The 26,738-nt window shown below is 40.3% G+C and overlaps 4 protein-coding genes across 7 annotated transcripts; 3 read left to right on the top strand and 1 right to left on the bottom strand.

Moving 5' to 3' along the window:
* The first annotated feature begins 1,652 nt into the window (after positions 1-1,652).
* On the top strand, positions 1,653-12,275 carry LOC113569976 (troponin C, skeletal muscle). Of its 2 annotated transcripts, XM_026998124.2 has the most exons (7): positions 1,653-1,799; positions 2,278-2,346; positions 9,104-9,158; positions 9,556-9,699; positions 9,823-9,937; positions 11,375-11,511; positions 11,852-12,275. In XM_026998124.2, the coding sequence occupies exons 1-7, from the start codon at positions 1,668-1,670 to the stop codon at positions 11,881-11,883; spliced, it is 684 nt and encodes a 227-aa protein (XP_026853925.2). In that variant the 5' UTR covers positions 1,653-1,667; the 3' UTR covers positions 11,884-12,275. The 2 variants fall into 2 exon arrangements, with proteins under 2 accessions (XP_026853925.2, XP_026853926.2); XM_026998125.2 differs by lacking the exons at positions 1,653-1,799; positions 2,278-2,346 and adding an exon at positions 6,999-7,105.
* A 1,961-nt stretch (positions 12,276-14,236) lies between these two features.
* On the top strand, positions 14,237-16,723 carry tnnc2 (troponin C type 2 (fast)). Its single transcript, XM_026998126.2, has 6 exons — positions 14,237-14,343; positions 15,164-15,215; positions 15,356-15,499; positions 15,631-15,745; positions 15,837-15,973; positions 16,161-16,723. The coding sequence occupies exons 1-6, from the start codon at positions 14,341-14,343 to the stop codon at positions 16,190-16,192; spliced, it is 483 nt and encodes a 160-aa protein (XP_026853927.1). The 5' UTR covers positions 14,237-14,340; the 3' UTR covers positions 16,193-16,723.
* A 753-nt stretch (positions 16,724-17,476) lies between these two features.
* On the bottom strand, positions 17,477-18,386 carry taf13 (TATA-box binding protein associated factor 13). Its single transcript, XM_026998109.2, has 2 exons — positions 18,278-18,386; positions 17,477-18,164 (listed from the first exon to the last, which is right to left on the bottom strand). Exon 2 carries the CDS (start codon positions 18,118-18,120, stop codon positions 17,746-17,748), a length of 375 nt encoding a protein of 124 aa, XP_026853910.1. The 5' UTR covers positions 18,121-18,164; positions 18,278-18,386; the 3' UTR covers positions 17,477-17,745.
* A 241-nt stretch (positions 18,387-18,627) lies between these two features.
* Positions 18,628-26,586, top strand: slc35c2 (solute carrier family 35 member C2). Of its 3 annotated transcripts, none has more exons than XM_026998107.2 (10): positions 18,628-18,795; positions 19,387-19,542; positions 19,775-19,826; positions 20,247-20,310; positions 20,470-20,542; positions 21,252-21,420; positions 21,594-21,677; positions 22,470-22,645; positions 24,800-24,929; positions 25,280-26,586. In XM_026998107.2, the coding sequence occupies exons 2-10, from the start codon at positions 19,432-19,434 to the stop codon at positions 25,399-25,401; spliced, it is 981 nt and encodes a 326-aa protein (XP_026853908.2). In that variant the 5' UTR covers positions 18,628-18,795; positions 19,387-19,431; the 3' UTR covers positions 25,402-26,586. The 3 variants fall into 3 exon arrangements, with proteins under 3 accessions (XP_026853908.2, XP_026853907.2, XP_035378197.1); XM_026998106.2 differs by having other exon boundaries at positions 19,676-19,826; XM_035522304.1 differs by lacking the exon at positions 18,628-18,795 and having other exon boundaries at positions 19,464-19,542; positions 19,780-19,826.
* Positions 26,587-26,738: the final 152 nt, after the last annotated feature.

The raw sequence follows: 26,738 nt of genomic DNA, 5'->3' as shown, positions 1-26,738 counted from the left end.
CTCACTAGCAGTAAGCAGCAACCAGTTTAATCATTAGCCATAAAGATCACAAGTTGTAGGGTACACTGTACATATCCATTAGTTACATTCAGTAAGTTAATTTGATGTTTTGCATTATTCTCAAAACATGGACAGGACCACAATGATGAACATGATGTACAAAGCACAATATTTTAGACTAATTTTACAGTCTTGGTGTCCTTTTTTATGTTAATAATGTACCTGTGCACTGAACATAGGCATAAACATCTCTGACTGGGGGGGTCAGAATTGCTCCCCTTAAGTTAAACTTGCCCCTCTTTAAATGCAGCTCACACATGGTTCTCACCTGAGAATACATTAGGCTGTGGGAAAGAGATTGTCTGAGTATGACCTCAGGACCAGGCAAGAACAGGATACTATCAATCAAAAAATTTTTTTAAAATGTATATTAAAAATAATAAATAACAATAATTAAGACCACGAAATCGATCTATTACAACAGCACTGGTATTGAGATATTAGTATTTCCATATAGAGAAATTGACTTTCCATGCTAAATGCCTTTCTCATAACCTGTTCCATTCATAACCTGCACTCATCACACACACTTCAGACACCAGCAAAAAGGTAACTCTCGTATCACTAATTTGAGTTGCTGCTAACTCTGTTACTACATCTTGCACTTTGCTGTGCAAGTGCACCTGTTCCGTTGCTTCTTCCATTTTGTCTCTTGGTCACATCACTACGCAACTCCTTGAGAGTCCACGTTTACCCTGTGGAGCTCAATCCTCCACCAGAGCAGCCTGGGCAGCACCCGTCGCACCTCGTGGTTGCGGAGGCTGTAGATCAGCGGGTTGACGCACGGTGGCACCTGCAGAAGCAGCAGCAGCACCACATGCAGCACGCCGGCTGACCGTTCAGACGAGCCCCTCGGCGTCAAACCGGTTGCCATGGAGCCCTTCAGCTCCCCCAGGGTGTCCGTGGCGATCTTCAGCAGCATGGGCAGCAGCTGCAGCAGTAGCATGGAGCAGTAGAAGAGCACGGTGTTGCGTGCCCGCAGGTTGAGCTGCTGGAAGGGCTGCACGGCGTCGCGCGCATCCTGGTACATGCGCAGGTAGGAGAACGAGTAGGAGAGCACACACAGCATGGTCACCACGAAGCCGCTCACCTTCCGGAAGATGGCGGTGGCGCGAGGGAAGCCCAGGTGCACCTCCACTGTGTCTGGCTCACAGAGGAGCCCTGTGGTGGGCTTGCCCATTAGAGCCCTGCTGTGCCCTAGACTCATAAGGGCTATGTTCACTGCTGAGATGCTGAAAGAGAGCAGCCACGTGAGGCTGACGGTCAGGTACAGGCGCCTGGAGGTGAGGATGCGCAGGTAGTGGATGGCTTTGCACACGTACAGGTAACGCTCCAGAGCCATGCAGGTGATTGTGAGCATGGTGCAGAAAATGCACATGGTACCGATGAAATACTGGATCAGGCACCAAGCCCCATAGGGTAGTGTGCGCCTCAGCAGCAGGCAGTGGATAACTGTGGGACCCTGGGTGAGAATAAGCAAGAGATCACTTAGGATAAGGTTTTTAAGCAAGGCGTAGCGTGGCTCCCAGGATAGGTCTTCAGACCTTCCGAGGCCAAGCAGTGCACATCCGTTTATGAGCAGGGAAAAGGCGCTAAGTGCCACAAAAATGCAAAAGAACACCAGCACAGCTGTCTCAGAAAGAAGAATACAACGGAAAAGACAGCGTCCTCGGTCCGGCGTGGGCAGACTTTCAAAAGTCGTAACGTTGTCGGTCTCCGGTAGTTTAACACATGGATCGGTAAGATTGAACCTCTTGTCGTTATCCATAGCAACGCTTCTTCTCTCTCTCTCTAGGATGCGCAGAATTCGGTCATGTTCGAGTCTGTATCCTCTCTGTTCATTTTCTACGCTTGATTGCGAAACGGAGCGCTTTGTTTCTTAGGAGGTATTTAATTATTTATTTTTGTTCTGACGTGTATATGATTTATACGGGATTAGTCTTATACTTTCCTGAAATCATTTGATGGTTTACAATCATGTATGGCTTTGTAAAGATCTTTGGAACTTTTACGTCGTCCTTTATTAGTAGTATCCTGTTTATTTACTTATATTAAAAAAAATTAAAGTGTAAGACCAAAACTTGTTTTAAAACACGGCATCTACGTCTCCTCGATGAGTCTTTGATGCGATGAAGATTTACGTTAGAAATGATAAAAACGATACATGATATGATTGTAATGTTATGTAGTAACGTTTAATATCCGTCTATCGAGTAGTTTGCACCTCTGCTGAGCTCTGCACGTGCTTTTGGCGGCATCAGCAGCAGAAAACCGGTCCTCTGCAATGTGAGTATTTAAAAGTGAATATGCACCTCTTTTGAAACGTTACTGTATTTGGAATACTTGAGACGCTCACCTTTATACGCTACACCTGATGTCGAGCTTGTCACAAGAAACTCTTTAATTTGAACACAAAATTGTGACAGGAAAAAAATAACTTGCTTATCTGTGTTGGTTGAAACGTATTCCGTTTCCGAGATTCATTTTGCCTTAATTCGCTGTTCACACCCCTGTAATTTTAGGAACTAAAAACAATAAGCTCCACAAGATTCAGCCGAAGATAAAGTAATTAAATACAATATATAATAATGTTGTATACAAGCAAATTCCCTTGCCTAGTACATCTTAATTTAATGTGAGAATTTGTCCATGATTTCTTCCACTGCCGCATCGTTGCCCTGATCACACGGCTTGATTTGTCGCACAGAATGATGATTTTATAGCGGGGTGCTCGCTTTCATTAAAAACATGAATATACCTTCATGAATTTTTGGACTTTCAAAATATGCACCACACTGAACTTGTTCTTAAGTTGGTAAAGAAAGAAGTGCCTTTAATAATTCGGATAAATGAAGGGTTTCGGAATAATAAAGTGGTTCCCATGCTGAGTTCCCGTTGAGGGCGTAGCCTACAGACACGTTATATGATGTAGTGGCAGCCAGTTCATGTAATAACATTTTCTTCTGATTTTCTCAGTAATCAATGAAGTCTGGAAACGTTGCTGTCTTGAAATCACATTTGTATACATATTCTAAGGTAAAATATGATTATCTTTCAAATTTGTATCAAACTCATTTGATACCTTTCAAGATTTGGGATTGTTTATCTCTTATCTGTAAATGTGATGCAGTTCACGTTTTGTAAATTTGTGGATAATGAAAATTTAATTTAAGATCAAAAACCTTTGTGAAATGCCTGACTGTAAAGTACTTATATATGTATGCAATAAACAAATAACTGTAGTGGGTTTTCTTTCTTATTATTCTTATCTGTAGCTATCAGAGAAAATGGTCCAGATAGTGTTAATTCAATCTTGGCCCAACATTAAATAACTTCAGTGTGTCTATGGTGGTAGTTTCAGTGTTGAAAAGGACAGAGGGTTTTGAGGAGGAGACTGGGGGAGGCGCTCAGCTTGACTTCCCTTATTTAGTTTGTAATGTGTCTCAAGTTGGCCTCCAGGGTCCAGCTGCTCTTCTTAAGAATGTCTAAGAATAGAGTGGGGAATAAAAGTGGAGTATGAAAGGGAGTGAGTGAGCGAGAGCGAGCGAGAGAGAGAGAGAGAGAGTGAGTGAGTGAGAGTGTGTGAGTGAGTGTCTGTCATCCAGCTGGTGCTGTCAGTCTTCTGCTCATAAGCCTCCTGATGTGACTGCGAGAACATCAGTTACTCAAATAGAGGAGATGCTTGTTAACTGAGCTCTCAAATTTTTATAAGTGTTGTCTGTGGGTTTTATCTGCACTAGCATGTACGGGGTGCCAAGCAACACTGAAGGGGGCTTTTCTGATGACAGGCTACTAAATATCAACTGAATGAGCTCTAGTTTTCCTAAGACTACATGCTGCAGGAATGTTTATTTTCAGTGCTTCAGTGTTTTCAAACTGATATTTTTTTCAAACTTAAAGATGGACGAAGGCACAGTACTGTTAGCATTTAATTACACTTTTGTAAAATAATAAAGCAGAATGTGCAGAATCTGGGCCCTTCCAAATACATTGCTTTATTGTTTTATAGGTTTCATTAATACATTAAGTGGTCCTGATTTGTATATGGACCCCAATCATTAAGAATGGGGCTTGATTATGTTAATTAGGATTAGGTAAGCATACGTGGCACTAACGTGACTCTAATTAATTAGTGAAAATCCTGAATGAGTGGAAGGAAGGTAGGATGCATAGAAGAAAGTGTCTCAGAATTAGAAGAAACTGGACTCAAAATGAGGATTCACATTTCATTAAAAGAAAACCTAAATCAGCCACATTCCCACTAGCAAGTGGTTAAGCTGTTAAAATGGTCCCTAGTCATTATTTTTAAAAAGTGTCAGGAAATGTACATTGCAATCAGAATGGGAAAAATTAACTGCCAAACTTTTGTTTTTTCATCATTCTCATATTTACAGACCTGCAAGGTAACAATGCTATAGATGAATATTTATACTTCCTTTTATATTTACAGGATTTAGCTAACACCTTTGTACCAAGCAACTTGCAATTATGACTGCATACAACTTGAGGGTTATAGGCTTTGCTCAGGGGCCCAACAGTGGCAACATGGCAGTGGTGGGGCTTGAAACAGCAACCATCTGATTACAAGTCAAGTACCTTAACCACTGAGCTACCACTACTTTTCATGTTTGCAATGAGAGAGAACAAACCTTTAGTTCCAAACCTCTTCTGTCTAGCCTTCATTCTCACCATGTAATAATTAACTCATTATTGAATGGTTATTTGTAAGCTGACCAAAAATGTTGCTGAGCTTGTAGAGCATTATCTGGCTATATTATATGCCTGTAATTTATTAAATATGAATGTGCTCCTTTGTAGATTTACATATGCATGGATGGATATCTTGTTGTAGTGTCAACACTAAGACTGTGTGTGTAGATACACTGTCTGGCCAAAAAAAGGTCACCACCTGGATTTAACTAAGCAAATAGGTAAGAGCCTCCCATTGGATAATTACTGCATGGGTGATTATGTTTCAGCTGGCAACAAGTTATTTAACCCTAACTGATGCAGTGAGTGGCTTCTCATTTGTTAAACAACCATGTTGAAAGACACATCCTGTGGTCGTGGAACAGATGTTAATCTGTTTCAGAAGGGTCAAATTATTGGCATGCATCAAGCAGAGAAAACATATAAGGAGATTGCTGAAACGACTAAAAATCGTGTAAAGAACTGTTCAACGCATTATTAAAAAGCAGAAGGACAGTGGGGAAACATCATCTTCGAGGAAGGAATGTGGTCGGAAAAAAATCTTGAATGATCGTGAATGGTGATCACTTAAACGTGTGGTGAAATCAAATTGTAGATAAACAACAGTAGAACTCAGGGACATGTTTAATAGTGAAAGTAAGAGCATTCCCACACGCACAATGTGAAGGGAACTCAAGGGATTGGGACTAAACAGCTGTGTAGCCTTAAGAGAACCACTTATCAGTGAGGCTAACTGGCAAAAACGGCTTCCATTTGTTAGGGAGCATAAAGATTGGACTCTGGAGCAATGGCAGAAGGTCATGTGGTCTGATGAGTCCAGATTTACCCTGCTCCAGAGTGATGGACGCATCAGGGTAAGAAGAGAGGCGGCTTAAGTGATGCACCCATCATGCCTAGTGCCTACCATACAAGCCTGTGGGGGCAGTGCTATGATCTGGGGTTGTTGCAGTTGGTCAGGTCTAGGTTCAGCAACATTATGTGCCCAAAGAATGAGGTCGGCTGACTACCTGAATATACTGAACAACCAGGTTATTCCATCAATGGATTTTTCCTTCCCTGATAGCACGGGCATATTCCAAGATGATAATGCCAGGATTCATCGGGCTCAAATTGTGAAAGAGTGGTTCAGGGAGCATGAGACATCATTTTCACACATGGATTGGCCATCACAGAGTCCAGACCTGAACCCCATTGAGAATCTTTGGGATGTGCTGGGGAAGACTTTGCACGGTGGTCCAAATCTCCCATCAATACAAGATCTTGGGGAAAGATTTATGCAATTCTGGACAGTGATAAAAGTTGTGACATTGCAGAAGCTTGTGGAAATGATGCTACAGTGAATGCTTGCCGTAATCAAAGCTAAAGGCAGTCCAACGGAATATTAGTGTGTGTGACCTTTTTTTTTGTCCAGCCAGTGTATATTTGCAAAACCAGTGAAACTCAATCTAAGGATTACCACCATCACCTAGACAACATCAATGGCTATATGGAGAAGGAGATTAGTAGCTGACAAATAACACATTTTCTGTGCCACAAAAAACATCAAAGACAAGAAAATTAAAAGAGGAGAAAAATGAATTTCTTATGGCTTATGGCTTCTCTATTCTGAATATTCATCTTTCTCCTATTCTACTTTGTCTTTAATTACAAATTCCCCAGTGAAGTGTGTTTCATAGGAACATTCACTTGAAAGTATTAAGGTATTCACTTGAAGCAGCAGCTATGAAACAGCAGTTCCAGAGACAGTGGGAAGCTTTTATACAGACAGCTGGAGTAATTGGCAGATAGGGTGAAGAAATACAAGTATGTATGTAATGCCACATATCATAGCCCTTTAATACTGTGATGCATTAATATATGTGTGTGTCTGTGTGTGTCTGTGTGTGTGTGTGTGTGTGTGTGTGTGTGTGTGTGTGTGTGTGTGTGTGTGATGGCTAGTGTCCATCTGCTACTGGGATCTGCATCTATGCTCTGCTAAAATAACCTCTTACTGGCCCCCACCCACTTTTTTGATAAATGGCATTGGGGGTCCTTGTCTTGTCCTTTATCTAAATATGGGGCAATGAAGAGTTGTTAGTGGAGGCAATGAGCAATGTGATAAAGCAAGATGCAGGAAAGGGGTGGTGCCTTTGATGTAACCAGGCCAGACATCAGACATTGGTCGATAAGTCCCCAGTCTCAAGCTTCTAACCCAATCCTGAACTTTTCAGGAAAAGGAAGTCTTAAAGGGTGGATATTTATTGGGTGCACATCCCTGGTTAACCTGTTGGACAAATAGGTCCCATTCTTTATTTTCATCTCCTCTCACATATACTGTGAACAGGCCTTCACAATGGTAAGATCTCTTGTATGGGTTATAGCGTATTGATGTTGAGCTCTTAGGCATGGACGAAAAGATTTTAGCATAATAACATCAATTAAAATGTGTTTTCCCCTTTGTGACAGTTTTGAAGGTACTGAATAGAACCATAGAATGGATGAATGACATAACGGTCATGCATGTTTTGAATAGGATGGTATTTTGGAGATTGCATTGCATTAGAAAGGTTTCATCCATGATTGTCTAGTTATTTGTTTTCAGGATAACACGACTTTAGCCTATATCATTGCTTTGTAAGTGTACTGCCAGAACATTTATGTCCTACCATAAACTTTCAGTCTTGTTCTTTCCCCATTTGTGTACAGCGTTTGTGCTGAGAATATTTGTGCTATTGTGTGGGATCACATAATACTGGGTGTTATTCATACCTTTGACTTTATTTCTGGTGATATACATGTACATGTAAGCAGAAGAGTAATGTCTAACATAGTTGGTGTATGAGTGAGATCACAGGGCTGGAGACATTGATGGGAACCTTCACTCCAGTGAAGGATGGTTGGTTGCTTTGTGTTGGTTTGTTCTGTCAGCCGTTCTCTCCATGTAATGCAAGGAACCATGGGGACAGTTTTAGCATAAAACCATCTTCTATTTTTAAGCAAGAATGTTGAGAAGCTTAGCAGGAGAAGACTAGGGAAGACTGGCATAATCTACAGCAGTAACGTGCAGCACGGGCCTCCTGTTCATGTTTGTCCAGTTTTAAAGCCATGTACAAAAAAAAAGTATGCTGGGAAGCTCTGCTTTTGAACCGGAAGTGGGTTTTTAATTGTGATTTGTGGCATTGACAAACTGAGGGTATGTGTGGGTGGGTGGGTGTGAAACAAGGAAAGCGTATACTCTGACATTTGTACTGTGAATTGCAGAGATGATAGACAAGAGGACATATGTTAGGACGGAGCATTATCTTTAATGCCAGACTCCTCCTGTGACAGTCTTCAGCTGGGAGAGGTATTAATTAGAGCTATATTAGGGTGCTGAATGCATAGTTGAAGTATGTGCTGGTGTTTAAATCACAGGCTTTTTTGATCCCATGTGTGTTGAAGGATTCCTAATCTTATAGCACATGGCACCCTCTAGATTAAATAAGAAACTCCAAGGGTAAAGAATCTAAGTACATGTCAACAAGTAAAAAGAAGGGAGAAACCACATCTACCCTTACCATCTTAAGCAAATTAAAGAACTTATAGGAGTCTTGTGGGGTGGTTAGCATATATTACCTTTAGCTGTTAACAATCTGTTAGATGTGCATGCAATGCCACTGTACAATTATGTGCATTGAAACTGATTATTAGGACTGTGATCTGCATCAAGAAAAGTCTTGAATGAGAGAGTAATATATCTCACCTTGGTACACCTTTGAAATTACTGGATTCAAGAAATATTTGAAGTAGGTTTGTACAATAGGAGGGCTGATGTCTCATCTGTGATGTTTAGTGGAAAAAATCATTACATTGGATTTTATTCCATTTAAATGTTCCACAATGTTTCAAATTACAGGTTCATATCAGTGGGCACCTGCGGTAATTAAAATCAGCACTCGCTAATTTCATCACTATACCCACCTATTGCTTTAAATCCCATGCTTGGACAGAATATATCAACAGAAAGTTCTTCATTTTAGGATAAGATACCATTTACTAGTTGTGAGGGGATTAGTTTTACTTCAGTATATTCTCTTTATATTCACAGAACACATTGAGTAATTACCCAGTATTACAACAAACACTATGTTCTATAGTCATGCGTCTCTTTTGGGTTTAAACCTGGAGAATTAAGATTGCCACTCATTATATTGTTTCAAACCGCATACAATCAGTAACATTATGTGTCTTTGGCAGACCTCGTTGTTCTCTCCATCTCTTTCTTTCTCTGTGTGTGTGTGTCTCTCTCTCACGCTATGCTTCTCTCTCTCTCCTTCCAAGCATTTCCATTGTTTTGTCCCCCTCTCATATGTAGCCTACGGAAGCCCAGACCGACGCCCGCTCCTTCCTAAGTGATGAAATGATTGCTGGTGAGTATATTAGGATGTCAGTGACCATTGCCCTGCTTATGTTAGCTCTAAATCGACATGATTGAGAAAGAGATAAAATCTTTGAATCTTTAATTAAAGTTTGGGCTTTAATAAGATAAATGTAATAAATCACATGAATAAGATATTTAGGCTCGCATACTTGCTTCAGGAAAGATGTACTTTGATATTAATTGCTTATGGCACATTATTTACCACCCTGACGCCCACCATTGCCCTCCAAAAAAAAGATCCTCATCTCATCATTTACAGTTCACACATACTCTGAAAATATTTACATTTACATTTCCAGCATTTGGCAGATGTTTGGCAAAATATGGCATGAAAAGTTCTCTGTATATGTATTGTCATGCTGTGACCTGTTCATTTCTTACTACAGAGTTCAAGGCTGCCTTCGACATGTTCGATACCGATGGTGGTGGTGACATCAGCACCAAAGAGCTGGGAACCGTGATGAGGATGCTGGGACAGAATCCAAGCAGAGAGGAGCTGGATGCCATCATTGAGGAGGTTGACGAGGACGGTATGTTTTCAGTGTGGTAATTGGGTACCATCCCTCTCCATTCATGGGATTTGTTAATTAGACCCATTAAGTTCTATCCACTTCTCCATCCACATGAAATGAACGTGTGATGTGCTTCCCCAGGAAGTGGCACCATTGACTTTGAGGAGTTCTTGGTCATGATGGTGCAGCAGCTGAAGGAGGACCAGGCTGGCAAGAGTGAGGAAGAGCTGTCTGAGTGCTTCCGTGTGTTCGACAAGTATGTCATCACAGTAGCAGTGGCGGTCACAGGACTGACCCACAAGTTCATTCACCAACGGCAACACCATTAGAGAGCCTTATTTCTGAGGATATGATTCAATCCATGGGCAGAAATGCAGTCTTGTAACCAGGTTTCAAAGCATATAGCTTTGCACTCACATAGCAAAGTACAGTACCATGTTTATAGGAAAGTAATTTTAATGTTTGTTATTGTTGAAAACAAACATAAAGTTGTGGGAAAGCTTTTATGCTCATGATATACACTATCAATGTTGAATACATATAGCAGTTTTTGTACTACCCTCCTCAAGACTTTCTTAGATGTCCTACAAAGAAGGTTTAAAGAGATTAGAAGATTAATTTAGGAGATTAATTTCAAAATAGCACACCAACACTCAACCTCTTATACAGACAAAGTACTCAGAAACACATTATATCTAAGAGTAAATGCTAGATATTCCTGACATATCATAAACAAACTTTTCAAAGTGTTACAGTGTAGCTCAGCACTGATTTACCTAGACAGAATGAACATGCACTCAATAATCACTGAGAGATATATATTAAACTTACTTTCATTTGATATGTTACTGAATATTACAAAAGTAAACACAATATACCATTAAGAAGATCTAAAGTGGTAATGTCAGACCTAGACTTCTCACAGCTATTGAGAATGTACCAAACGATTAATGAGTTGGGCAGACTGCACGTCAGTTTTGTAGCCATATTATTTTGCAGATGTACATCTAAATAATAGGAGCTGACTGAAGTATCACCCAATAGTCTCTTTAATCACTACCTATTCATTTGTGTTTTGTAAAGCCTTTGTGGAAGGGGCAAGTAGGTTTCCCTGCTTTAAAAAAACCTTCAGGACTGATTATACTAACAGCCTAATGATACAGATTATGCTTGTTTATTTCTTGCTTGTTTATTTCTCCATTTAAATTGAAGTATGTTTTTAAATTGAAGGCACATTTAACAAGATAATCCTGAGTGAAACTGTTGCCAAAGCTCTTAAATCCATGATAATAGTATTTTATTTTTTTTAAATCATGCTGCTGAATTTTATTACATCATTTTAATTTTGTGTTTGAATATACTTCTTACTCAGTAAAAGTTTAAATATGACACCTGACTAACCTTTAACACATATGATACCATTCCAGTCTACTGTCTTGCAGGAAAAGCAAATGTGTGTTCTACAAGTACCACTAACAGAAACTTATGAATATCAGTAGTCTCCTGGAAATGTTAAGAAAATGAGCATCTAAATTGTTAAATTGTGAAGTCCAAAATCATGTTGTTGTTGCTTTTTTTCATCACTGTGGTGTTTATTCAGATTTAAAATGGAGCAAATTCAGCAACTGAGCTGGCCAAGGCTCTGTTCTTTATGTAGGGATTGACTGCCCTCTTTTGCTACCCCAATAAACAGGAATGGAGATGGCTTTATCGACCGTGAAGAGTTTGGTGACATCCTGCGGTCCACTGGGGAACCAGTGACAGAGGAGGAGATAGACGAGCTCTTGACAGACGGAGACATGAACAAAGATGGAAAAATTGACTTTGACGGTGAAGACATATACGTGTGTGTGTGTATGTATATGTATGTGTGTGTGTATATGTATGTGTATATATATATATATATATATATATATATATATATATATATATATACATATATACACAGTCATATACAGTCATATACATGCATGTCATTTTAGCATTATTTTTCTTCTGACTTTCCAGATTCCTGTTTTTCTTTTTCTTCTCATTCTGTCAGCATAATTTTATAATATTGCAGAAAAATATTATGAAGTCACACAAGACAAGTTGTTTAAAAATCTTTTGTTTTACAATAATATGTTCATAGCATCATTGTAATATTCTTCTTTTATTCTTCTTGTTCTAGAGTTTCTAAAAATGATGGAGAACATTCAGTAAAGATGCAACATTCCGTCCCTTCATTTTTGACCCCCAGATAATGAGAAAACAAACATTTGGGAAAAAAAAAACTGTGGAAGAAATTCACACCCATCGAGAGGTTATGGGAGAAAGCTTATCCTGTAGACAATAAGGATATGGACTGAGACCAGAGGTGGTGTCCTTCTGGAACTATCTCTTTTGGACTGTGAAATATCTATAAATAACCATCCAAACCTTTTAAGAGAAAGTAACTATGGCCTAACCCCCCCACCTGAAAGCCAGCTGTCCCCTTGTGCCCACAGCTCCTTCTTAAGATACGATGTCCCACCTCTTCAAACCACTCGTCTACTTTTGCACTACTGGCCCCGCCCTGTAGTGTTACATAATAAAACAGCCTCACTTTGCCTTTATGTCTTGTTGTCATGGTAAAAAAAAATCCCTCCCTATATCAATTCTAGCTCATATTTCTGCACATTGCATATTTAAAGCATGTAATTTTATGCAATGTAATACTCAATTATTCTATTATGTCAAAGTGGTTGACACATTTACTACTTCTGCAATGAATGATTTCTTATATGACAAACATTTTATGTGGCTAAACTCTCAAGAAGCATCCAAGTTGCATTCTTAAGTTTGTATTCACATCCTGCAGCTAGAAAACGGTTTGAAAGAGGCAGGAATATGTTTGCAGAAACAAGCTGCAAACATATTCCTGAGTGGAAGGTGATGGAGCGCCCCTTGTGCCGCTTTCACTCCCTCACTTTCTAGAAGCTTCAGCCCAGCCCTGGCCGGGCTCAGAGATGGTGTGCTTTCCTCCGTCCTGTTATCAAGAGCAGCTCTGCATTGCGTCCCACTCCAGTGCTTCTCTGCTTCTTTTTGCATTATTTTTCACTCATTGTTCAGAGTCTTCTCTTGTCCCCTATTACATTTTTAAACATGTGAATATTTCTCCACAAATACTTACCTACTGACGCAGGAGGCTATTTAAGGATCTTCACTTAGCCCTGCATGTTACCATGTGAAGAGATTATAGCTGATCTCCAGATAGTGGACACAACACAACAGCAACAGCATAAAATGTTGAGACAATTTTCATCCAAGACAAGAAAAGGGGAGGGAAAAACTTTGAATTCTTTCTGGTCAGGCAGATTCTTCATGCTCAGAAGCTGTATGATCCTTTGACACTTCTAGGTCTTAAACTGATGTGGGTGGTAATTGAAGCACCATGCCAGTGCAGTAATTGCAATCTCCAGAATGGTAATGCCAAGGTGAGATGTCACAAGCCAAATGCAAGACCCAGGAGCGTCCCAGTACTCTTGAGGTGCAAGTGTTGGGCAGGAAGCCATTGCTCCTGTTGTGCACACCACCTTGAAATTCTCCTTTTAAAACATTGTGCTTCTGGTGCAGGTTATAGAGTGCTTTATCTCCTCCCTTTCCCCACCCTATTAGCTTCAAGCAACTGTTGAAACCCTCCCCTGCCAGGCACCCAACACACAGGCACAGACACACACAACCGATCAGCCCTCCTTCCATTTCTCCAATCCGCTTCCTTAATGTTCCTCCACTCAGGAAACATGCACCATACATGGAGGGTCAGGTCCTAGCTCTTTGGGGTATGGACTACCTGCACTGCTGTTTGTTTTTTTTGGAAAGGGTGGGGCGTATCTTGAGACATCACATAGCACAGAATCATTTGCTATTCAGGGAACGCTGAAGTTCTGCATGACAGCACTTTTCTACAGGGGTTTACGGTTTCATGCTGCTTGTGACATGGGGTAGAGCACCTCCCCTGAGTTAATCTTCAGCAAAAGAATATTCTACACAGTGTGTTATTCACATGAATTCCATTTATAATCCTTTAAAGAAAAATACGTCATAATTTTTAATAACTGTGGAGTGTCTAACAAACCACTATTAATAAGTCAGGTTGGTCAGTATCAAAAAACTTTTCAGCATAAAACTATTTTTCCATCTTCCTTCTATGCTGGATAGTTTTTAACTTGCATATATTGTTACTGTTGCACAATGTAATGTCTTGGTTTAGTTGTAAACATTTTCCACTATTGCCTTGACGTATATATGTCACCTGTGAATGTAGTATTTGCAGAACAATCTGTAACTTGGGGTGCAGGAAATAATTATTGTTATCTCAGAACTCTTACCACAACTCCTTGTTTTATGGTCTTTTTTCCTGCAGGAAGACAAAATCTTTTACAGACTTAAAATTTCCCTGTTAAGACGAGATCTGCTGTTTTACAGGTCACCGTTGGCTTGCCAGTGCCTCAGAACCCTAAATGTTCAACATTCTAATTCTGGAGGCCTGTGAGTGCTAAGGGGCGTGTCTTCCTTGACCCGTTTAAAGTGGGTCTGAACTCTCACTTGACGTCTAGTCTATCTGTTGAGGTGCACGCGGATTGACCACTCCTTTGGGCTTGTTTGGTGGATAATAGTGGGAAAAAATAATCCACAGACATGGTAAGAGATCGGATAATCCTGCGCATGAAAGCAGATAAATATATACTTATGTCCTAATGCTAACGACTTACAGCCAAACATTGACGGTTTAATTATATATAAAAAAGAATCCATGTAGTCCATGACACGTTAATGAAGCTGCATGGCGATATTCAATAGACTGGATTATTTAAAATTAATTTTAGTATTATTAATTGGGAAACTGAATGAAGACGTGCGCCTGAGGGACATTGGTGCAATGTAAAATATCAGCAGTTGATGATTAGACGTGTTATGCCTTAAAAACATTCAAACTATTCAGACCTGCTCTACAGAAAAAGTCGTTAGCCTACAAGCTAGTGTTGCGGGTGTAATTCCCAATGTCTTTTGAATATGGATTTGAGAACTGTTATTGAACAGTAATTATTTTTGGTGCGGTTATTATGTAGCACTATAGAAAACCAAACGGGCGGGGAGCCAGTGAGATGGGAGACGGATAGTGAGTGACCCGCTACCTGATCCGGAGTCTGTCAGCAGTGTTTGTGTGGCCGGATTACATGCTTAGGCGACACATTCCTCGAGTTATATTTCGGAATTACCATGTAGAGTCACTGCTTGGGAAGATAACCTGCTGATCCTTAAAATAGCACTAATGCACCAACTGCAGTGCGCAACTGCTTGGAAAAGACCGCCAACTTTTTAAAACAACCGAGGGACCATAATATACTAAACTAATATGGCAACAAGAATTATAACTAATTATCTCGTCGATGTACTTATAATTGTTGGTATTGTGACAATGACATTATGGAACATTTAACGCAACTATTGTTTTTTGTAGACTGACGCGCAACAGGAGGCCCGCTCCTATTTGAGCGAGGAGATGCTTGCCGGTAAGTTTGCGGTAAAAAAAAAAGAAAAAAAAAGAAAAAAGACACAAAACATCACGCAATAACTTGTCCTGTTTGTCCATATTAAATATGTATCAAAATACTTAATTTCTGTAATAATTTGTTATTTCTGTAATTGACAGAGTTCAAAGCTGCCTTCGACATGTTTGATACCGATGGTGGTGGTGACATCAGCACCAAAGAGTTGGGTACCGTGATGAGGATGCTGGGACAGAATCCAACCAGAGAGGAGTTAGCTGAAATTATTGAAGAGGTCGATGAGGACGGTATGTGGAATTTCTTTTAAAGCACATTCTTGTACAGATGTGCATCATTGCCAACTGGGGAAGATATTGGCAGGTTACGAATCCAGCATGGTTATACACTGACAAGAATGTGTTATTTTATAAAATCTTAGGCAGCGGTACTATCGACTTTGAGGAGTTCTTGGTCATGATGGTGAGGCTATTAAAGGAGGACCAGGCCGGCAAGAGCGAGGAAGAGCTGGCCGAGTGCTTCCGTGTGTTCGACAAGTACGTTACTTAAGATGCTCGTGCATACTTCACTTCGAAAATGACAGTGAGAACATAATCCTGCATCCAACACTTTGTACTTTGTCCACAGGAATGCTGACGGCTACATTGACAGAGATGAGTTTGCCGAGATCATCCGCAGTACCGGTGAAGCTATCACAGAGGATGAGATCGATGAGCTTCTGAAGGACGGCGACAAGAACGCAGACGGCATGCTGGACTTTGACGGTACGTTGCATATTGCATTGCAAGGTGTCATCATGAGACATCCTTTAAAAAATAACTCTCCATCTATTAATGATGAGTGAACGAGTACTGTATAAAGCTGTGAAAGTTTATCACTTAAAAGCTCATCACTTAAATCATAGGGTTTGCACTAATTTAATGTTAGATGTTTTTGTTTGTTTGTTTTTAGAATTCCTCAAGATGATGGAGAATGTGCAGTAAAACAGAGACTCATGGACATTCCTGTCCCCTTTAACCCCCGTCAACTCAAACCCATTCATAATCCTCCCTTTTGTCCGACATACGGTCCGTTGTCTTTCCTCCACCATCTTGACAAAGCTATGCTGCTTCAACAGACATACAGACAGGCATTCTGGTGGGGTTTGCCAAGGTTCAGCACACAACTGTGATTCTGAGGTTCGGTTGACCCACATGTTCCTGCAAGACCAGAAGAGCCAAGCTGTGATATGTGGTTCCCAACACCATCACATGATGATGCTAAGTACATCGAGAACACATATTGTGGTAGACCCCACATTGCCGGGCGTTTTAGTCTAGATTTAGACTAGATCAGCAGCATGTTATCGCTGCTTAGACCAAGGCTAAAACCGTAATCCATCATTGTATTTAAGAACAAATGCTTGAAAGAATGGAATAAAAAATCAAAAAACATGCTTGTGTTTAGTTGATGTTTAGATCTGTAAGCTATTGTTCTGAGGACTCCATCAATAAAGTTTTTTTTCTTTTTTTCTCCCTCAGTGTCATTGACCAAATTAATATTTAGGCTAGATGATTGATAGATTGGATAGATAGGGTTCATGATGGCCCCATCTCAACACAAAACATACACATTGCAATTACTGGTTATTTAAAGGAGCAATAAGTCCAATGATTATTCCACACATTATGTAATAGCCATTATACTGACACATATTGACCTGGATGTGTCAGAGATTCTGTAATATGTATTTTAAAAATGGCTGCCTCCATGTGGGGGACCCACTTTGTGGAATAGAAGATGGTTCATTTGAAGACTAATTATTCATGAGAACTGAATTTTACTGGAACAAGTAACCACTTCAAATGATGACTTATGCAATAGTCTCTTTAGAAATCTGGCAAATATCAATACATGTAAAGGATAAACTATTATAATCAGACAGATTCCACCATATATGAATTTTGGTGTATAAATTATTTATGGTTGACCATCTACCTGCTATCCATCTCCTAAATTAATTATACATACATACATACATACATACATACATACACACACACACAGAAAGAGAGAGAGAGAGAGAGAGAGAGAGAGAGAGAGAGAGGTCCTCCTTCATTTGTGCAAGCAAAGTGGAAGCTCCTCAAGTACATGCATGCTAACTGAACCTATTAGTAACATTATAGGGGCTTTGATTGATGAACAAGTTCAGTTTCCAGGAAAAGTCAATGTTGGACAGAGAATTAGATTTGTAAACCTTTCAATTAAGAAACAACATTAGAAAAATGTTTTCATACTTTAAATCTGTATTTTATTGGTTACTTCTAAAACAAGATCTACAGTATTTTTACTGATTGAAGCACTCACCACTAAGTAATTCGATCAATGTTTGGATTTATCAAGTGTTCAGTAAAAAAAAAAAAGCGAAAGCAGTGAGAAAAATATTCCCTATTAAAATCTAGACATGTTACTGCAACGTGGTTACATTTTCAGGCAAGTCACTGACCATAAATACTAAACGTTTTGAAGAACTTCCAGCAAGTCGTATGTTAACGGTTTATGATCCATAATTTGCCTCATCAAAGGCTTTGCGAGCTCTCTTCAGCTCTTCGTTCATCGTCAGCAGATCTTTAACCCTGGCAAACTTTCGTGGGTCTTTTCGAATGAGAAAAACTATATCTTCCACCTGAACACGGCCTTGACGTCCAATAGACATTGCTTTGTGTGTCATCTCCGTAATGAACTCTATCACTAGATCCTCGAGTATGTCCACTGACTCAGTGTAGGGATTCTGGTCGTCTCCAAACCCATACATCATGCAACGAAGCTCTTTCGAGAAAAGTCTCTTTCTTTTTCCATGACCTGAATCTATACCATTCCCACCATCATCCAACTCTTCGTCAAAGCCTGGATCGTCATCTTCTTCCGCCATATTTGTGCCGGGAAGGCTAATCAGTTGCCTTTCAGTAGTGTTACCTACAGTGAACGAACAATAACGGTTAGTTAAAACAGAATTTATATATTATTATTGTCCAAACTGCGACATTTACAAAGAAACGTGCGTCGTTTAAGAAGTGTAAATAACTTACCAAATATCAATCAAAGCAACAATTTCAACACTTACACAGCCACTGACGCTGAGGTAGGAAATGTTTGTTTGCTAGCCATCTAACTAACCCACCAACTGCCTTCCGATTGTAATTAGAGGTGCTCCTGTGTTAGAGCGCCCTCTACGTGTTGGAGGTAGACAAAACGGTACGCGAGTGACAGCTTCAACGTGATCATTCTATAACAGAACAAAACCATTCTCAGAAACACTAAACACAGATCATCAAAACACAACTGAGGTTTAACAAGATTTTCTTAGCAATCATCTTTTAATAGTAGCCGATGGTTTTTAGATTTCAAGTTTCAAGATTTCCCGGGGTGCACTGCATGTACACGTCAGAACAATATAGCAGCTGCCCTCCTGCCAACTAGACCGAGTTATGTTAGAATAAACATGGGTCATGTTTACCGATCAGTTTAGTGCTCCGTGGGAAACCAGTTATGGTAACATAATTGTGTTAATGTAGCCAATTTCTTGTTGCAAGATGTCACAAACGAGGTAAGAACATCTGCTCAAATGTTCCGTTGCTATTAGGTAGGATTAAGGTTAGCCTGGCTAACAGGCAATCGGGGAGACCAGGGCGAAGCTGCACTGACAGCAAGACGCTCAGTATGGACCTGGGCGTCACATGTTCACTGCATCTGATCGTGTAGCACATTCGTGCGGTTAGGTCGCTATAACTTAACACCGCTACGTGGCAAATGTTTGGCCAATGCCGGGTGGAGACGCGTTGTTCTCTTTGGAGCATATTTTTACCTGTTGATCAGCTAGGTGGTTAGCTATATTAGACTGTTTCCAAGTAATTGCAAACAAAACATAAGCACCAGCCGTTTAATTGTCGCTCTCTTGCTGTCAAAATGGACAGTCTGCGCTTCCAGCTGGAACAGCATGTATTTCACATATCTAGATCCAAAGTGAGCTATCTTAACATTCTACCTAATTATAAATAACATTCTATCTAATTATAATTTGATCACACTGTGGTAAATGGCTAACTGCAGTATCATGTTACATTTGGCAAATCGACCTACTAGAAGGATTACTCTTGGTTGTTGTGGCTGGTGCTTAAAAATTGGCTTCCTGCGCTAGTTGAAATCGGGAAACCTGGAAGTCTGCAAAGCTGAGGTTGTCAGAATGGCATGCCCCCTGCCCATCGTATGCCGCGCGCTCCGCACGGTGGGCCTGACGATCTTCTACTATGTCTTCTCCATTGGAATCACGTTCTACAACAAGTGGCTCATGAAGGTATGGCATATACCATTTCCCCACATTTGCCTTACTTCCTTTCCTTCATTTTTGATGATAATGCTTTTCTGTCTTATTCAGTCTCTTTGTGCTTGGATCTCAGTGCTTTGCATCACTCTCGTCATGCTCATAGATCTTCCACTTTCCCTTGTTCATGACGCTGGTTCACCTCACCATTATATTTTGCCTGTCTGCGCTGACTCGCCGCATCATGCAATGGTGGACACGGAAGCCCAGGGTCACGCTCAGCTGGAAAGAGTACCTCTCCAAGGTGGCACCAACAGGTTGGATGAACGTGCACACGTGCAGGGCTTTTCTAGAATAAGAATTTGTTTTTTACTCGTTGGTCATATAATGGTGGTTGGGGTAAGTGTGATAAGATAAGTGACCTCATCACACAGAGAGCAGAAGTCCAAGCTAACTGTGACTGTGTGGCATGCTCAGGAGTTGTTACTCAATTTACCTGCAATGTTTGATTTTACAGTCTGAAGAATGTAGCCTGGTTTCAGCATAATTAAATATCAAAGAGCCATATCTGGCAGATATCCATTCACTGCCTATCAACTTCTTTTTGTGTCCTCTTATTAAAATATCGTCTCCAAAAGCTACTCATTTGTATTACATCTGTGTTTATTGTAGCTAATCATTTTTGACTTTGCCAGCAGTTTTGAAAATCCTTTCTCTTTAACATCTTTGACTTTCAGCGCTGGCAACTGCAATAGACATTGGCTTATCTAACTGGAGCTTCCTTTTTATTACCGTCAGTCTGTGAGTATGTCTCTGGGAGTATGGCTATGTCCTGAGGGGATAGAGCGGGGCAACCAGTGATTCAGCCTTTATATAAGTGCATGTAGCTTCAGTGTGGCCCATGGGCTAAAATTTGCAGACATTGTGAAGAGGCATTGTCTCGTTGGCTTGCGTCTACAGGTACACGATGACCAAGTCCTCCGCCGTGCTTTTCATCCTGTTTTTCTCCCTGGTCTTCAAGCTAGAGGAACCGGTGAGCATTTGATTACACCGGCATAGTTACATTTCATGCCGCAGTGTTTTATCCAAGACATTTCTTATTGTCCTGGATATCTGTGGAAGAACAGCACTACTCACATGAGAGGGGTTCGGTTCATTAGCTCTACTGTCACCCACTGGTATGTCTAAAGCATGCCACCACAGGGTGACCAGTCAGGGAACATCTCTGCATGCTGTGAGGAGTGCTATATCCAACATCCTTTGTGTGACTAACAAAAGGTCAGATTCATATCCTCTGTTAAAGCCTAATGGATTAATATTATTGTGATTCATATTATCAGAAACCACTCTTTATAACCCTAATCTGTACAATTACAAATAGTAGTCACTCCTTGAATTCCTAAGAAGGAGGGGTATTATTAAGAGTTGTGGGCAGATTTGCAGTGAAGGTTGTGACATCCATTCAGATGTCATAAAACGGCCAACAAAGCTTTTAAGTGATGTGATCGAAAACATTACTTTGAAATAGGCTTTTGAGTGCCTTAGCTCAAAGTGTGAAGGTCATAGTTTTGGGACAATTTTACCAGAGGGTCTGCTTTGTTATTGGGACTAATGGCTTTTTGAGAGGGGCAATAACAAGAGGCAGCAGTCATGTGCTAAAATCATGGTTAAAGGCATGCAAGTGTTCGCCTGCAGAGTTGGTGTTAGGAGGTTATGACCTTTTCTTTCTTCTTTCTCGGCAGAACCCGTTCCTGATCCTCGTGGTGCTGCTGATAGCAGCAGGCCTGTTCATGTTCACGCTCAAATCCACACAGTTTAACCTGGAAGGCTTCCTGATGGTCCTGCTGGCCTCGTTCACTGGGGGAATCCGCTGGACCCTCACCCAGGTCCTCATGCAGAAAGCAGAGCTCGGTCAGTATGGGCCAGACGCACAGGGACGAGGGGCAGCAGAGCGCCGTTTTGTTGGCGATAGTTGGAAAAACATTCTTTCATAACCCTAATGCTATACACATGTATGTTGTGTTTCTTTAGAATGTGTGGGGATCGCCTCCTAATGTTATTCTGTCTGTTTGATTGCCATGCAGGGCTCCAGAACCCCATTGACACCATGTATCACCTGCAGCCACTCATGTTTCTGGGTCTTTTTCCCCTTTTTCTTCGGTATGAGGGTAAGATACCTAGTTTCAAATATAACTCCACTCACCTTTATACGCAGATAATTAGGTCACCTTAAAAGTTCATCCCTACTGGTTTCCTTGCTGTGTGTGCGTGTGCGTGCGTGTGCGTGCGTGTGTGCGTGCGCGTGCGTGTGTGTATGTGTGCGCGTGCGTGTGTGTATGTATATTCGCGCGTGTGTGCGTGTATGTATATATGCGCGTGTGTGCGTGTATGTATATATGCGCGTGTGTGTGCGTGTATGTATATATGCGCGCGTGTGTGTGCGTGTATGTATATATGCGCGCGTGTGTGTGCGTGTATGTATATATGCGCGTGTGTGTGCGTGCGTGTATGTATATATGCGCGTGTGTGTGCGTGCGTGTATGTATATATGCGCGTGTGTGTGCGTGCGTGTATGTATGTATATATGCGCGTGTGTGTGCGTGCGTGTATGTATGTATATATGCGCGTGTGTGTGCGTGCGTGTATGTATATATGCGCGTGCGTGTATGTATATATGCGCGTGTGTGTGCGTGCGTGTATGTATATATGCGCGTGCGTGTATGTATATATGCGTGTGTGTGTGTGTGTGTGTGCGTGTATGTATATATGCGCGTGTGTGTGTGTGTGTGCGTGTATGTATATATGCGTGTGTGTGTGTGTGTGTGCGTATGTATATATGCGCGTGTGTGTGTGTGTGTGTGTGCGTGTATGTATATATGCGTGTGTGTGTGTGTGTGTGTGTGCGTATGTATATATGCGCGTGTGTATGCGTGCGTGTGTGTCTGTGTGTGTGAGAGCAGGGCTGAGTCTGTGTACCACAGATAAGTTGTTCCGGGTGAGTGAGTTCCAGCCGTTGCTCTTCTCTGTCCTGGCTTTGGCTGTGGGTGGTATCCTGGCATTTGGGCTGGGCTTCTCTGAGTTCCTGCTGGTTTCCCGGACCTCTAGTCTCACACTCTCCATCGCCGGCATCTTTAAGGTGAACACACACAGCAATTCGCATAAAGCTGTTTAATCTTGCATTTTGGCTGAAATTTAAGACCTTTTTTCATTGCAAAACACACTGGTTTGTTGTTTGTCCGCTCGATATGCAGGCTCAATAGCAACAAAAACACTGCACATTGCTTGTGGGTTTTAAATCTTTCTACATGGCTTACCCTGTTTAACAGTGCAGATTCAATCTGATGTTGCACAGATATTTTTAATGAGACACAAGTGAGCGTCATGCAGTCCTCTGTGCTTCTCTTAGCTAGAGCAAAATAAAAAAGAATGACTGCCCTCTTCTGTTTGTAACAAGCACTGCACATTTCCTAGTTCTCAAGCCTTGTCTTGCTAGGAAAAGTTGCTCAAATAAAAGTCAAGAATTTTTGTTCTGGTGAATCATTGACCACAAAGATGTGATGAGCTAGGATTTAATGCATTCTTCCTTTGCACATGGTGTGTCTAGGCCTTAAAACAGGTTTGTTATTTGAAGACATAAATACAGTAATTACAAAGGAAGTGAAGTGAATTGCAAGTGCCATTACGTGTATGCTCTCAGGCTTGACATCAATTGGAGTCTTATCTTGGTATCGGGGTAAGGAGGACTTTTTCACGAGGCAAGTACATGCTTCTGTTTGAGGTCATTGGAAGCCTTTTTTTTTTTTTTTTTTTACTACCATTGCTTATTCCGAATAAAATACAACCTGCGATTTTTGAGTAGGCTAAATGGAAGATATTACAACCTTTTGATATCCTGAACTGAAACGTATTGTACATGTAGAATTCATAAGATTAAAAAAATTCACTTAGCCATCAGCAAATGTTACCATAGCAAGTAAATAGTATTCATTACTGTTGCAATGGCATAGCGTTTTCCTCATGCAGAGAAAGCCATATTACTTCAACATACATTTGCTGCCAAATTTGCTATTTTAGCAGGTTCATTTAAAATATTTTTGCTTGGTTTCTATATTCAGATGACTATGGTTTGACTTTGTTATACCTTTTATAGATATAGGGACACATAAATCTCACAGTATAGATTAATTGAGACTAGTATTAAATATAGAGTATAATATTTAATTTTTATAAACTTCTTTACATACATTATATTATCAAGACTAATATTATTTATTTATATGATGTATAATTAATTAATTATAAATCATTTATTACTTTTATATTATGGGAAAAAAATACTAAACTGGCCTTGGTCTTGCCCACACAGCCTTGGACTTGTCTCAGACTCAGTTACTACAAATTCAGTGTGTCCCCATCTTGGCCTTGACTCAGACTCAGCTCTAATGATCTTGACCACTTTCTATCACAGAGTCCGGTACAATCTAAACTGCATGGACATAGACCAGAGTTGGGGCTAATTGATGTTCTATTATGGACTAGTTACTCAATCATTTTCAATTCCACAGAGATCATTCATCGTAAATGTTACTTTAAAGCATCATACAGTGTAAAAGTGCAAGATGGTTGACTGCAAGTGTGCATGTGTGTTTGAGTTACTTCAGCAATTTGTGGTGTATACCAGCCAACAACATTAGAGACTGAATCTGTATTTAAATTAACAGGTTGGCTAAATTGCCGACATCAATGACAGCGAGAACTAATATGCGCAAAGTGTTAGTTTAACTTGGATTTAATCTTTTTTCAGTCAGTTTAACTTCTTCCACCTTTTTAATGTGCTGAACAAAAAATGACCTTGGCCCAGACTGTGCTTACTCTAGCTACTCACCTACCGTAATGGTGACATACAGGTGCCAAGTTTGAAATGGTCTTATTAAGTAACTAAAATTCAATGTGCAGTAATTTTTACCTCATTGTTGCTACCATCTGCGGTTGTAGTTGAATCCCAGTCTACCAGAAACGTGCCTTTAACCAGCAGATAGTAAGAAACTTGATAGAAAATTAAAGATTAAAAAAACTAATGCACAACACATTTGTATTTAGGTGGGATGTTCCATTCTTTCAATTTTACTCTTATTTTTGGTAACATGAACTTTTACCCTGACACATCCTATCCAGGGTTTTAATTTTCCAGTCACATAAAGGTGTGTTTAGAAGGAGCGTATCTTCCTATCCTTTGAAGATCACATGCTCACTTATCAACATTCTCCCCCTCCCCTGCGTGTGCATACAGGAGGTGTGCACTCTGCTGTTGGCAGTAGGATTTTTGGGAGACAGAATGAGCACGGTGAACTGGCTGGGCTTTGTCGTGTGTCTGTCTGGTATCTCTCTACACGTGGGCCTGAAGACGTACTACAGCAAAGGTGATGCATGCTTTTGCCACTCAGACCTTAGACGTTACTGTGCAGGCCTAGTGTGACCCTGTGGTATTAGAAAAAAACATCTGATTATTACCACTGGAGTTTGTCGTAATGCCTGTAAAGTTACTCTCCCCTTCACCAAACATCTTTTTTTTTTTTTTTTTTTTTTTTTTTTTGACCAAAATAATACTTTTCTTAATTATAGTAACAAGGCCAAAATCTATTCTATACAAGTGCTTATATCTCTCACTGAAGGATTTTAGAAAAATTCCAAATCTTTTCTCTCTTTAACTTTCTTTTATGTCAAAGATATTTCCCCTGTCTATCTTCAGATTGTCTGCTTCTGTCTGTAGGTAGTGGGCCAACATTAAGACCACTGCCGGGCCGAGAACATCCAGAAATGGAGCTCCCTCTTCTTACCTCAAGGGAAGATGCATACGATGAGCAAGATGAAGAAGAAGAAGAAGAACAGTAAAAGAGGACATGAGCTTATCAGTCAGTGCCGAAAAACAGGAAGGAGGAATGAACCCTCAGCATTGTCTCTGTCGCGGGGCCCTGGACGGCCAGGCAGAATGCAGATGCAGGAAACGTGGCACACACGTAATGTGGCGCAGTGAGGACAAAAAAAAGCGGACGCTGTTAGAAAGGCTGTTAGGTTGTACAAATCTTTCAGTTCGCAGCATACTGAAGTCTGCTGGGGTGTTTCAGGCCCAGAGACCTCCGACTCCCTGCTGATGGGTAGAGCGGTGCAGAGGCAGTTTAGCTGCTGACTGTGACCAGGTTCTAGTGCTGCATGATCAGCAATTCCCACATCACGAATGGTTGTCATATGACACACGTATAAATTACTAAAAACTATGGCTCGCCAAGTGCCTTGAACAGGCAGCAAGGTATAAAATAATTTTTTATTGTATTTTTTTTCAGATCACAAATTTGTCCTATTGACAAAGTCCATTTCAGTTAATATGAGTTACATTGAGTTAACTCCTATTACAATATGAGTTAGGATTGAGTTACATTGTGGTGAATAATATTGTAGAATTTATTTATTTCAATTGTGCATCCTTAACCAGGATCACATTCTCAGTCAGGACTCAGGACCAGTTGCCATGTGGCCTTACACATTTTTGTTTACATAAGGACTGCTGCCTCCTTTTATTAAATAATGCTATTTTGGACTGATATAATAGTTTTGGTAATTATGTACTGAATACTAATCAACTTTAATGACTTTAAATAAATAACTTGATTCCTATTTAATCACTTCATGAAAACAAACTTGTAAACTGCACAGGCTCCTTGCTATATGCTGTTTCACATGTTTAAATCATGGCTAGTTTTCATCCCCCCCTTGAAACGCAGGCCAATCACTGCAGAGCATGTGAAAAGATTTATTCATTAAGGTGTTCTGTCAATGAGACTTTGCAGAGGTTTTAACCTTACCTGGATTTATTTGTATGTAGCGGATGAACCTTCAGCCAGAAGGCCTATTCATTATACACTGCTTCTTCACAGGGCAGTAGAGGATAACTTTTTAAAAATGTAATTGAGAGGTTTACTGTTCCTCATATGCAAGAGACAGCCTTATTATGTCTTCTAAAGGAAAACATTTCATTATGGTGTTTTTGTTAATTATGATATAAAATTATTTTATTGTTAATTCTTAAGGTGTTTTCATCACTTAGAAGATTTGATAATAAATAAATAATAGGAAAAAGCTTCCATTTTTATACATTATTATTAAAATGGCACCAGATCTGATTATGCTGAACTCAAGAAGAGGGTTCTGAGATGTGCGCCTGACCCTAAGGA

The sequence above is a fragment of the Electrophorus electricus genome, chromosome 24 (assembly GCF_013358815.1).
Source record: "Electrophorus electricus isolate fEleEle1 chromosome 24, fEleEle1.pri, whole genome shotgun sequence".
Classification (NCBI taxonomy): Eukaryota; Metazoa; Chordata; class Actinopteri; order Gymnotiformes; family Gymnotidae; genus Electrophorus; species Electrophorus electricus.
The sequence above is the reverse complement of the archived record's forward strand: the minus strand, read 5'-3'. Positions and strand labels throughout refer to the sequence as shown.

Excerpts from the sequence above, each read along its gene's own strand:
- LOC113569976 (XM_026998124.2), top strand. The coding sequence starts at position 1,668 with ATGCAAAAGAACACCAGCACAGCTGTCTCAGAAAGAAGAATACAACGG. Across the intron at positions 1,800-2,277 it reads GTAGTTTAACACATGGATCG|TTTGCACCTCTGCTGAGCTC; the intron begins GTAAGATTGAAC and ends TCTATCGAGTAG. Across the intron at positions 2,347-9,103 it reads GAAAACCGGTCCTCTGCAAT|CCTACGGAAGCCCAGACCGA; the intron begins GTGAGTATTTAA and ends TCTCATATGTAG.
- tnnc2 (XM_026998126.2), top strand. Across the intron at positions 15,216-15,355 it reads GAGCGAGGAGATGCTTGCCG|AGTTCAAAGCTGCCTTCGAC; the intron begins GTAAGTTTGCGG and ends TGTAATTGACAG. Across the intron at positions 15,746-15,836 it reads TGCTTCCGTGTGTTCGACAA|GAATGCTGACGGCTACATTG; the intron begins GTACGTTACTTA and ends CTTTGTCCACAG.
- taf13 (XM_026998109.2), bottom strand. The coding sequence starts at position 18,120 with ATGGCGGAAGAAGATGACGATCCAGGCTTTGACGAAGAGTTGGATGAT.
- slc35c2 (XM_026998106.2), top strand. The coding sequence starts at position 19,432 with ATGGCATGCCCCCTGCCCATCGTATGCCGCGCGCTCCGCACGGTGGGC. Across the intron at positions 19,543-19,675 it reads ACAACAAGTGGCTCATGAAG|ATCTTCCACTTTCCCTTGTT; the intron begins GTATGGCATATA and ends TCATGCTCATAG. Across the intron at positions 21,678-22,469 it reads CCTTTTTCTTCGGTATGAGG|GGCTGAGTCTGTGTACCACA; the intron begins GTAAGATACCTA and ends GTGTGAGAGCAG.